This window comes from Podarcis pityusensis, assembly GCF_964106645.2.
Source record: "Podarcis pityusensis genome assembly, chromosome: 11".
NCBI classification, from domain to species: Eukaryota; Metazoa; Chordata; class Lepidosauria; order Squamata; family Lacertidae; genus Podarcis; species Podarcis pityusensis.
Window position 1 is genome coordinate 16,795,760 of NC_138036.1, and position 12,655 is coordinate 16,808,414.

The 12,655-nt window shown below is 41.9% G+C and overlaps 1 protein-coding gene across 4 annotated transcripts in view; it reads left to right on the top strand.

Annotated features, from left to right (window-relative positions):
* The window catches only part of SPEF2 (sperm flagellar 2), a 91,273-nt gene that overhangs the window by 5,596 nt on the left and 73,022 nt on the right, over nucleotides 1-12,655 (top strand). For all 4 annotated transcript variants that reach the window (XM_080973368.1, XM_080973369.1, XM_080973366.1 and 1 more), the window contains exons 3-8: nucleotides 166-418; nucleotides 4,067-4,237; nucleotides 7,108-7,248; nucleotides 7,626-7,702; nucleotides 10,671-10,869; nucleotides 11,886-12,074. In XM_080973368.1, coding sequence (XP_080829494.1) covers nucleotides 166-418; nucleotides 4,067-4,237; nucleotides 7,108-7,248; nucleotides 7,626-7,702; nucleotides 10,671-10,869; nucleotides 11,886-12,074 — 1,030 coding nt within the window. The remainder of the gene's footprint in view (nucleotides 1-165; nucleotides 419-4,066; nucleotides 4,238-7,107; nucleotides 7,249-7,625; nucleotides 7,703-10,670; nucleotides 10,870-11,885; nucleotides 12,075-12,655) is intronic.

Sequence of the window (12,655 nt, forward strand, 5' to 3'; positions counted from 1 at the left end):
AACGTTTTGATCTGTTCCTAATGATAATTTTGTTTAGCTCTATCTCTCTATAAATGAACGTGCTTATTGAAGAATGCTGGGCTTTGGGATCAGTTTTTGGGAAGATTTTCACATTTCAAAGGAAACAGAACCTTATATAACTGCAGAGTCTGTTTACGTTTTCAGGCTTGCCAGTGCGAAACTTAACAACTTTTCTCGCATGGAGCCCACCCTTCAACTCCTGGGCGTGCAGTTTGACCAGAATGTGGCCCGAAACATCATGACAGAGCAGCATGGAGCTGCCACCAAACTGATCTACCAATTGTATGTGGCGCTAGAGAAAAAGAAAAAAGCAGGACTCACTGGAGTTGCCATGGATGCAATGAGACCCTCAGCTCCCGCAAAGCTCAAGAGCGTGGGAACTGAAATGTATCGAGAGGTGAGCTTGTTGAGCTAAGAACACCTTTCCCAATAGAGAAGCAGAACATCACATGTGACTATACCTCTTAGATATATACCTATGACATGAGAGATCAAAATAGAATTCCTGTAAACTAAATTTCTGTTTCATCTACTGAATCTCTGTGTAAAGGATGCAGTGACTTAATTGATGGGAGTTCTAGTCCAGCACCACTTGCAAGACACATATTGGTTACCTCTGCTCTAGAGGTTACTCTAAATTCGCTTTCACTGAACTAATATCCACTTTAAGAATTCTCTGATCTCTTTGCTTCGCAGTGTCCCATCAGGTATCTGCATAGTTCCTTGCATTTTCAGTCTTACAAGAAATAGCTTTGGCCATTCGTTCCTGGTTTCTATCTTGGCAAGCTGAAACTGGGCAAAAGGCCCAGAAGGCTAAATAAGGAGATCAGAGCTGTAAATCTTTCAGAACATATGTTCCATCCTCACACATACATCCTCACTCTGTATAAGCTGGCTGTACTACCATAAGGGCAAGAATAACTTTAAATTAGCTACATATTTCAGGCCAAATCTACACTGAGGTGGCTGGCATTCCTTTTCACTTGCAAACCTTCTCTTTGATTTAGTTTTGCTCAGGGTGGATTTGATTTAAATCATGATTTAAACCACTAGTCAGTAAAACTTTATTTAAATCTTTTCTTTCTTTTTTTAACAGAAAGGCATTCTTGCTGGTATAATCTTAATATTTACAACCAGATGAAGGTTTCATTTTTGGAATAATAAATTTTCAGAGTTGTTTTTACAGTTATGTCAAAAATTACTGATTTGGTTATACTATTAGAAATACATAGACAGATAATTATGAAATTATTGTGAGGTTTGGTAAGTTAACTGTTTATATTTGGACAACGTTTCTGCTGTACTTTATTGGAAGGAGAAAAACAATCATTTCCTTAATAACAATTTAAACAATTTTTTAAACTAAAACAGTAACATTATAGCATATGTCTCCATGTTTGTTAACTGATGTGGTTAAACATTTAAAAAAACTTAGACTGATTTCCAGCACACATGAAAAACAAAACAAATCCTTATTTCCTGATGGCCTTTGGACTATAATGTAACTTAAATCGAAAACTATCTTTAGAAAGATTTTTTCCTCCAAAAGCATTTTATTTTAAAAATCCAATTTAAATTTAAAAAAATCAATTTAAATAAAAAAATCTGATTTAAATAATAAAAAATGATTTTTTAAATTTATTTTTTAAAAAATAATTGGCTTTTATGCACCCTGGTTTTGCTTCATGAGGTATTTCATTTACGTTGAGCTGGGCTGCTTCATTAAACAATAATTTAACAGATTCTTTCCTCAGATTGATGGATAGTTGACAAAGCTTTCTGAAAGAATGTAGCCTTGAACCAGCAAGGGAGAATTCATGTGTAGAAGCAGGCATTCATGCATGTGCCCCTCTCTGGAGCCATGTCCACAAATAGGTGTAGTGCTCAGGGTTTCTAATCTGATCCATCAGCTTTAGGTGTGGGTAGGTTTGGCTCAGTGGGTAGCAGAAGCACTGATCAGCAATCAGTGCTTACTTAACCACCCATTCCTGGTCAATGCACCAACATTAATTGAATTTTCTAATCATTTGCTCAATAGCATCCCAGGGAAACAGATAAAAACTAGGATTGTAACTGAAACAAATCAGTCTGTTTGTTGGTGTACAGTGCTTCATTGGAGGAATATTGTAATCTTCATATAGCAAATGGTGCTATGAGGAAATAGGAATAAAATAAATCAATGTAATGCAATATAGCAATGTAATACTTTTAGAAAAAAATAGCTTTAAAATGTCCTAAGGATTTGGCCACCTTCTAACTTCCTCTAGCCCAACTAGTTGTGAAATGGAATTTCCAAATTCTCTCACATATTCACATTTTGGAAGAGCTACTCATCCAGGCCTGCAGCTGTGCAAAAGCATGCAAAGCAGAGTTGAACAGGGAGCAAGCAGAGAGTGAAAATGATTCTGTGAAGCACCTTTTATATTGAACAGGAACTGTATCTGGAAGATGGAATTTCCCATCTTTTATATCAATTTAATTACTTATGTAGGTGAGCTTACATAAAATGTCGATTGCGGATTGCAATAATCTAAGCGTAACTGGAACCCTTACTTCTTCACCTAGAGTATGTGCGCCCTGATGCATTCCAGTGCTTGCTTTCCAAAACAGCTCGGTAATGCCATGATTCCATGTATGTTTAGGCATCAAAGCTGTCATCTTCTTCACATTCCTTAATGGCACATTATGCTGATGGCATGAAATTTCCTTCTAATCATATTGTCATCCAAGATGTCAAAATCTCACACGACTGTCACTGAGAAGCAGCAAATATTTCCAAGCACAGTTAATTTTTTCCATTATTGTCATCACCATGGCTTCCAGTTTAAAAAGAGTATGACTTAGCGGATTCGCTGATTTGGCAGAAATCAAAGGCGCTTGCCACCACCTTTAGTTCTGCAGATTACAAACCACAGTGCTTCGACCATATTGGCTGGCAGTGGATGCTGTTAATCTGGACATTGCTAGCTCTGCAAAACTATGAAGTACAGCAAATAGTATTAGGGATGGGGGAGAAATTTGACTCGATTCACATTTAAAGGTAAAACCCCCCAGTTCACACTTTCTTAAACAATGTGGAAATGCAGCCATCCTTTAAAAATTGCACTCCTCTGAATTTTTGCAGTATAGTTCTTAGGCAAAGTAATGTGTAAAAAAATGCAGATTTTAGGGTAGACTGTGTATTAAAAATGCATATATTAACTGCACATACTAAAAGGTGTTATATAATGGAAAATGTGTACGTTTGGGAAAATTGCATACAAACAGGCATATATTAGGAGAAATTCACACAATGATGCTGGTGAATTTTCACAATCCCCTCCCTTTTTTATTAAAAAAAAATGCAAACTGATGTGGAAATGTGGAGAACTGAGGTTTGGAAAAAGGAGAAACTGAAATCAGTGGATTCACTCATCCCTATAGCTGTGAGTTAAGGGACGTGGGTGGCGCTGTGGGTTAAACCACAGAGCCTAGGATTTGCTGATCAAAAGGTCAGCGGTTCAAATCCCCGCGACGGGGTGAGCTCCCATTGCTCGGTCCCTGCTCCTGCCCACCTAGCAGTTTGAAAGCACGTCAAAGTGCAAGTAGATAAATAGGTACGGCAGGAAGGTAAACGTGCGCTGCTCTGGTTCACCAGAAGCAGCTTAGTCATGCTGGCCAATAAAGCGAGATGAGCGCTGCAACCCCAGAATCAGCCACGACTGGACCTAATGGTTAGGGGTCCCTTTACCTTTTATCCAAAACTAGGCCAAGATAAACTATGTTTCAGACATGTAAAAAACTGTCCTAATTTGACCAGGGCTTAGAAGTAGAGCATTTGCCTTGCATGTAATTCAGGCCCTGGTATCTCTAGTTAAAAGAAGCTGGCAGGAGGCGATGTGAAGAACTTTTCTTTGCCTGAGAACTTGGAGATCTGCTGCCAGTCAGAGTAGGCAATGCTTGGTTAGATGGAGAAAAAGTTACGTCTAAGTATAAGAAGTTTACTATGACTCAATGCGGTATATAAAGATTTCTTCAAATCTTTTGGAAAATCTTCTCATTTCAGCGCCTTAAATGTCTAGTGCCACGTCAGGTAGACTTGACACTGCAGCAGATTTCAGACAACTTTCACAGCAAAGCCAAGGACCTCGAAAGTCAGATAGCCCGGATGCAGTTTGTGGAGCAACAGCAAGCAAAGAAAATTCAGGCGGAAAAAATCGTTGAACAATTTGAAAATGTGAGAAGCCTTTTTATAAAAACCTCAAAGCTGCAGGAAATGTTTGTGCATTGTTTTATGCTTAAGCCTATGAATTTTCCCGCCAGCCGCATCAAACACAATGGGAATTATTTCTAAGTAAATGAGGATTGTGTTGTATATATAATAGAAAGCTAATGGAATTAAATTGTAGTGTTTTCATTTAATTCAGCTAGAACTGGTTCCGTTTGCCCCACAAAGCCTGTAGTATAGCGCTGAATCGGAGCGGAAAGCAATTGGGTTTTCGGAGGATTGCAGTTTGTTCCGATTTAGCGCTACAGAGTGTGTTTTCTAGGGGAAAGTAGTGGGTTAAAGGCAAAACCAATGGGGCTCGTGCCTAGAAAGCACGGGACAAGCATAAAACCTCTTGGACCCATGCTTTCCAGGCACAGGACAAGTAAAAGTGCGGACGATCCCTTAGTTTCATTTGTATATCGCTGAAGGTGATGCTGGAGTGTCATTCCAGTGCTTGGGGGTAGGATTCAGGTTGCTTTTGAAGTATATGAATCCTAGACTGCAGGGGGCTTTAATAGCAAGCACCAGTGCCTTGCATTTAGCCTGGCCGCAAATTGGCAACTAATGCAGTTCTTGCAAAGCTGACTGAATAGGTTCCCAATAGGAGGGATACAAGCTGCAGCTTGCAACACTGTTAACTTCCATTTTGCGTGCAGAACACATTAAAGCAACTGACTCCAGAGCAGGGGTGGGCAAACCTTTTTCCACCCAAGGCCAGCATTTCCTGGATAAATTTGCACTAAATCTTGTCGGCAATCACGTTGCCAGTGGCTGTAGGGAGACTTCAGTGGGAGGCCAAGAATGTAGTCTGTTGCCATTTTTGCAAAAGAAGCAAAATGTTATGCTGAATTCCATTGCGTTGCATTTTTGTTTTGAAATCCAGTTATGTTCCTCAGCAAATGATCATATGGAACAACTGATTGCCCTGAGTGGGGATATGCATCTCTTTGGACGTCAAAAGACACATTCAGTCAGTTTAATGGGGCACAAATGACCAGTGGGGTGGAGATACATATCTGCAGTGGTTGCGAGTATGGAAATTCTTCTTCCTGAATTTGGGTGTTTTTTTAATCAAATACCATTTTGCCCCCACTTTTCAAGCTTTGCACATCCATGCAAAAACCCTTTACTCATTCACATTTTATTTGAATCATTTACTTAACAATATGCCTCAATAACAGTTTGATCTAGGGCGTCAACATTTGGAATAAGACACCAGTCCAAAGCAATTGGGTTTAGGCTTACAGTCGCTCCACCCCCACCCCTGCTACTTTGAACACTGGGAGGGGAGGTTATTTCCAATGCAACACTTCACGATTCCTGAAATAGGTTTTAGCCTGAACATTAGACTCTGAACATTAGAAAATGAATCCTGCTGTGCTAAATCATGTTATTTAGCTGCAGTTTCTATGGGAAATTTAAAAAGGCGTTTTTATAAATAACAATTTTTAAACTTACGCTGAGTCACACTTCCAGTGCACTTGCATGAGATGGCAGACTACTTTTCAATTACATCTTCATTATCGCTGTTCAGCTTGTTACTTTGTGATTATTAAAGTAAATAGGACCGGCACCAGGTTTTGAGGGGGCACGTGCCAAAGTGCTAGCTTGTGGGGCCTCCTGTGTAGGTATAGCTGCCATTATTATGGGCAGCTTAGAGCCACCGTTTTCAGTTTTCTCCAAGCTGCCTCACCCGAGGAGTACAGAGTAGCTGTCAGCTAGCGGTGGGCCCTGTGTTAGGAATAAGAACCCACTGGGGCACTCAGGCCCTGGTGATTGCCTGAGGATGTTGCATACTGCCACCAAGTGTGAAAATCATGTAGGTTGTGAGGAAAGTGTCATCCCACATCCAGCAGCAAGTTCCTCCTGTGTGACATGGTAGGATGTCTTATCGCAGTCTGGGTAGCACTTGACAGACAGGAGGCAGGGCTCTCTGTGACTTGCACTACCCTGCAGCCCATCATTTGCTTGCAGAGAAGCCACCCCTGGGCATGCTCATAGGTAGAACATCTGCTTTGCATTCAGAAGGTCCAAGGTTCCATTCCCAGCATCTCCAGGTAGGGCTGGGAGAGACTCCTGGCCGAAACCCTAGAGAGCCACTGCCAGTCAGTGCAGATGGTACTGAGCTAGATAGACCAGTGGTCTGATTCCGTATAAGGGAGTTTCCTATGTTCTTATGTAACAAATAGGGACACGGGTGGCGCTGTGGTCTAAAACACTGAGCCTCTTGGGCTCGCCGATCAGAAGGGCAGCAGTTTGAATCCCCATGATGGGGTCAGCTCCCATTGCTCTGTCCCAGCTCCTGCCAACCTAGCAGTTTGAAAGCACACCAGTGCAAGCAGATAAATAGATACTGCTGTGGTGGGAAGGTAAACGGTGTTTCCGTGCGCTCTGGTTTCCGTCACGTTGTTCCGTTGCACCAGAAGCGGTTAAGTCATGCTGGCCATGACCCGGAAAGCTGTCGGCAGACAAACACCAGCTCCCTCGGCCTGAAAGTGAGATGAACGTCACAACCACATAGTCGCCTTTGGCTGGACTTAACGGTCCAGGGTCCAACATGTAACAAATGCCAAACGGTAAGAAATGGTGAACTTATTTGAGATGCTGTTTATAGTGATTACAAGCCCTTTAACTTCTCATAATATCTCATTTTCTTTTTGCTTTTTTTTAAAAAACAAAAATGCTCCCATTATTTACTCCTCCCAATTTTGTAATACGTTTGCGACCTTTGTGTGGGCAGAAAGTGACTCTAAAATTATAGCGCTTTGTGGGTAATTAATACTTAACAGTCAGTAGCCAGTTTTAAATAGCTCATTACCTTCTCATTGGATATTTAGAAAATGGTAGAAAATCGAAGGCAGCATGAAATAATGGCTAAAATTCAAGCAGCAATTATCCAGATTCCCAAACCAGTACTGCAGCGCCCCGTCAAGGCAATTGAAGACCAAAAGATTATGAGAAGGAGGAAGGAAGCAGAGGTAAGTTCTGAAATTTTAGAACTGGAAATTTAAAAATCATAGGCAATGGAATGCACTAAGTATTCATTGCTCTGGCACTGCATCCCATATGCCTCCACTTGGAAGCAAAGTCTCCTCAATGTGTTTCAGGGGGGAAAATGTGTTTGTAGAATTATCAGTTATCTATCTATGGAATTAATCATCCATTGTGTATCATGATGTTTGAAGAATGTGTGCATGTCTTTGTAAGTGGAATTCTGGTAGAATAGCTCTTGGGAAGGGGCTTGGGGACCCTGGCAGATTATCTGTGAGTGTGTGTGGCCTTTGAGCTGAAGAAGATGCCTCCCCTGTGTTGCAGGGTATTGAAGGAGATTCAGATGTGCCTGCTTGTTTTTCAGATCACCTACGCAGAAATTAAGAAGTTTGAAAAGCAGATGAAGAAAGAGAGTGGTATGCCTACCAGGCTCACTGAGAGGTAATGTTTGGAACAAGTGATTTCTGGGTAGACTTGCTGTTCCACGTGGAAACTGAAGCAAGTGAGGGTCTCCCAGTCTTGAAGCTGCCAGTCACCTGGTTAATAAGCATTCTTTCTAGGCAAATAGCTTGTCATGCAGATGGGCAGATAAAATGTGTTGGTGCACTGCACTGACATTAAATTCTGCTTGCTGGAAACATTGCCTTCATTTTAATTTTTTGTTGGAAGTACTTTATATTGACTTGTGGTTTATTATACAAATGCTTTTTCACATGCTATTGGAGTGATATATACCGTTTAAGAATCTTGGTATATACTTCCACTCCAGAGTATCTTGGGGTTCCTAAAGCAATTGTAGGATTTCAAATGAAAACCTTTCTGTCCACTTTCTACACCCCAGATATCCTGCTATACCCCTCTACCATGTTCCCCCCTACTTGCCTTTTTTTGTAAACTAAAACTCCCAGTTCCTTTCTTTCTCATAGGGGAGTTGTTCTAGCTTCATAATAATTTTGGTTGCCATTTTCTGAACCTTTTCCAGCTCAACAGTATTCTTTTTTGAGGTGTGTTGACCAGAACTGTATTCCAAGTGCACTAACTATAATTGCCAATTTATTTTTTTAAAAAAATCATCATCCTCAACCTTTATTACGGTCCAGAATTGCCAATATTATTTAATTATTATTTTATTTTAATTGCCAATATTATTAATTGTCAATATTATTTTCAGTTCCTTTCCTAATGATCACCGATGTGGAATTTGCATCTTTCACAGCTGCCACACGCTGGTGTACCATTTTCAATTACCATTTTCACCATGATCCCAATATTTCCTTCATGGCCAGTCTCTCACCAGTTCAGACCCCGTTAGGATATATGTGAAGTTAGGACCATTTGTCCCAGTGTACATCACTTGCCTACAGTGCCTACATTACACTTGCCTACAGTGAATTGCATTTGGCATTTTACTGACCATTCACCCAGTTTGGAGAGAACCTTCTCGAGCTCTCTGCAATCCTTTTCTGTTCTTGTCACCCTGAGCAATTTATTATTATGAACAAAGTTGCTTAATTGCTCACCCCTTACTCTAGAGACCAATACTGAACACTGAGAGACCTCAGGTGTTACATCCTTCTACTGAGAGAACCTGCTCTCTAATTCCTGTTATTTAAGCATTTACTGATCCATAAGATGACCTGTTCTTTTATCCCATGACTATTAAACTTACTCAGGAGTCTTCGGCCAGCGATTTTATTAAAAGCTCTCTGAAAGTCTTATTATACCATGTGTACTCCGTTGGATCACTCCATCCACTTTCATTGCCTAATCCTAACCCTCTCTTCCATTTGGAAGTCTGAACCATTTTCAGTATCATCCCTTAGTGATGATTTATCCTGAACTTCAACAGTAAATGCCTTTCCCCCGAAGATACAGTGGTGCCTCGCAAGACGAAATTAATCCGTTCCGCGAGTCTCTTCGTCTTGCGGTTTTTTCGTCTTGCGAAGCACGGCTATTAGCGGCTTAGCGGCTATTAACGGCTTAACGGCTTAGCGGCTATTAGCGGCTTAGCGGCTTTAAGAAAAAGGAAACAAACTCGCAAGAACTCGCAAGACGTTTCGTCTTGCGAAGCAAGCCCATAGGGAAATTCGTCTTGCGGAACGACTCAAAAAACGGAAAACTCTTTCGTCTAGCGAGTTTTTCGTCTTGCGAGGCATTCGTCTTGCGGGGCACCACTGTACTTTTTAAAAAGCTGTTCTGCCAATAGATTTTATGCACCAGCAGTTCAGGTTCTATACAGGTTCAAGTGCAGCAAATGGATGATAGGGAAGCTATGCCGATCTTCTTTTTTATATACTGTCCGGTCATATTCCCAAGAGGATTTCCAAAAAGAATTAAACAATTGAAATTTAAATTAAAAAAAACCCTGAATCATCTATAAGAGCCACAAACTGTATGAAATACCTTCTCTTCCCTCCATCACCTACCCACCCACTTCATGGTTGTTCCAATCTGGATTGTGTGCCCTCACCCCTAGCACCCAGCACATCCCCTACATAGTAAACATAAAAACCAAGCATGTAAAGGCCAGACACATGATTAGCATCACATCTAGTTTCACGCTTGAGCACCATGGGACAGCAGCTGCCTCCTTTTTGTTGAATGTTCTCCTTTTAGCACTTTTGAAAGGGTGGTAGATAAGTAAAATGGAGAGAGCCCAGGCTCCCAGTGTTGGGATACTGCGGAGGAGACGGGGGCATCAGGCAGGCCCCCAGCTGGCTCCAGCCACCGGCTGGCAGCCGGGCGATCACCGGTTCCCGGAACAGCATCAATCAATCAGTGACTCGAGCCTCAGTAGCCTTCTGAAGCTACCAAGCACGCTAATTAGCAATACAAAAGCAATATACAAAATGGAAGTTCCCAGCAGACTGTGCTGGAAGTAAACAGGCATGTGACACACAACAGTCATGCCTTTACCTTTTAAGGTGGAATGGAACTATGTCCTAACACCCAGAACTTTAAAGTCCTAAAGACTTTGGAGGAAGATAGAAGCATGTAAGTAAAAAGCAGATGCTTCTCCTTTCTTTAAACAGTTTCTGCCACCATCGCAAAGTGGTTGTGACATTCCTATAGGTCTCCTGGGTCTTCTCACCTCAAAGTATCTCCCCTCTGAAGAAGGGTGCCACATCTGTGACATAGAACCCTTCCTCAAAGCAAGGCATCATGGGGGCAAGATGGCCCTGGAGAGCCATAGGAGGCTGAAGCTGCAAAAGTGGAGAGGTGCTTCCTGAAATGCTCTGATTCCACACACAAACACTATGTAACTCTATAAAGCGCTGTGCAAGGATTGACAGCACTGTGAAAATCATTGACAATAGTCACAACATTTGATGAGACAGATTGGTGGCAGTTCCTTTGTGCCTTATATAGATATTTATATAACACTTGATGCCCCCAATTATTATTTTAGCATGGTGCATTCGGCAGTGCCTTCACAGGAACTGGATACAACTCCAGCCATCACTGACCTGTTGAACACCTACTCAGATGATGAATATATCAGGAAAATTCAGAAACGTCTTGAGGAGGATACCTTTGCCCGCGAACAACGGGAGAAAAGACGACGGAAGATGTTAAGGGAGCAACTGATAGCCCATGAAGCACAAGAAGTGAGTTAGATGTACTGCTTTCTCATATTTTTGGGTTACACACTGACAAAGTGGCAGCGAGTTATCAGTTTGTGCTAAGATACACAACTATCATAGTGAGGCCCATTAGTGGAGGAAAATTTGTAGTTGGGCATTTTCAGGGACTGGCAGGACACTGACAAGTTTGCACCGGGAAAGGGGGCTGGAGTCTGACTTGGGAGTGGGGGTCAGTGATTTGCGGGGAACTGTACCAGCCAAGAGGCAAGAGTTGGAAGGAGGGGAAGCCTCAGAGCTGCAGGATGGAGCACAGGATGCATCAGAAGAGGAGGGAGAGGCAGGCCAGGCAAGTGAAGGGCCAGGTGCTTCCCCACCCTCTCCTGCTCCACTGTCTCCCAAAACCAGGAGGGGATTGAAAAGGGATGAACAGAGGAAGTTTGCATGCAGGCATAGTCTCTGGCTGCTTGTGCGCAGCCGGTCGGGGGAAGATACGTAAGCTGGTGGATGGGGACTGGCCCCCTGTTGCTGCAACTGCTCCATAGAGCGCAAACCTGGGAACAGTGTGTGTAAGCATCCAGAGCTGTAGAAGCAACGCTATATTTGACAATAAAGAGTTAACTACCTGCTGTGTGTATTCCTTTGGCTGGGAAGCACCCTTGACAGCCATAGTTTTTATGGAGTCCAACCAAAACTGCAAACAAGCCTTCTTGTTCTTCAGAGCTCCTCATCAGGCTTGATGTTAAGCAAAATGGTAGCAAGAAAAAGCTGACATGACGCTGAAACTTCAAAGGGCAGCAGTTGCAGCAGTTTTCAGACTACATGCAGGGGCTCCTGCTTAGCACTTAGCAAGGGGTAATCTAATGAGCAATGCATGATTACTTGGAAGCAGGTCCCACTCAGTTCAATTGAGTTTACTCACAGGTAAGTGAATTTAGGCCCTACCATGGATTTTCAGTTTGTTCTTTTGCTTTTTTCATACATAGCAAGGGGGGGAAGTAGTTAAGCATACTATCGCAGGTTGTCTTTTAATTTTATTTCAGGAGGCATATAGAGAAGAGCAGCTCATCAACCGGCTAATGAGACAATCCCAGCAAGAGCGGAGGATCGCTGTGCAACTGCTGCACGTGCGGCACGAGAAAGAAGTGATGTGGCAGAACAGGATTTACAGAGAAAAGCAGTTTGAAGAGAGACGGCTCAAAGAATTCCAAGAAGCTCTTGACAGAGAGGAGGTAAACATTCATTATTTTCTCCTCCATCGTCGTCATCTTTTTTTAAAAAAAGAAACCTCTTGGTCTGTCTTGTCTCTTACATTCACAATTGCATTTATTCTGACTTGAATTTGCCTTCAAGATGCTTTGGAGGTATATGGTTAAAGGGCTCCAACTTATTGCCAAAGAAACCAACGTAATCAGCAGAATAGAAGGACACAGAAAATGGTTGACACTTCGTGCTTGGTGGAAGCAGAAGGTTATCAACTCCTCCAATATACCAGTTTCCCTTAGGCTGGGAAGCAACTTTGTAAGCCTGGCCAGAACATTATTTTCTTAGCCTACTGCCAGAATTAGAGGATGCAAGGCCAGAACAAAATAATAATAATATTAATAATAATAATAATAATAATAATAATACATCAAAGCCTTTTATTTATCTTTTTGGTGAGCATGAGCTGTTGTAGCATATATGCATACTAAGTGTTAGGTTTGGTTGCATTCTAATGCAGCTTAAAAGTGCTGAGAATGGTGTGCACTGTGGATGTGAATGCATTCATCTTGTGCTGCCAGGTGGAGATTTGTCCCATGTAGGGGTTACG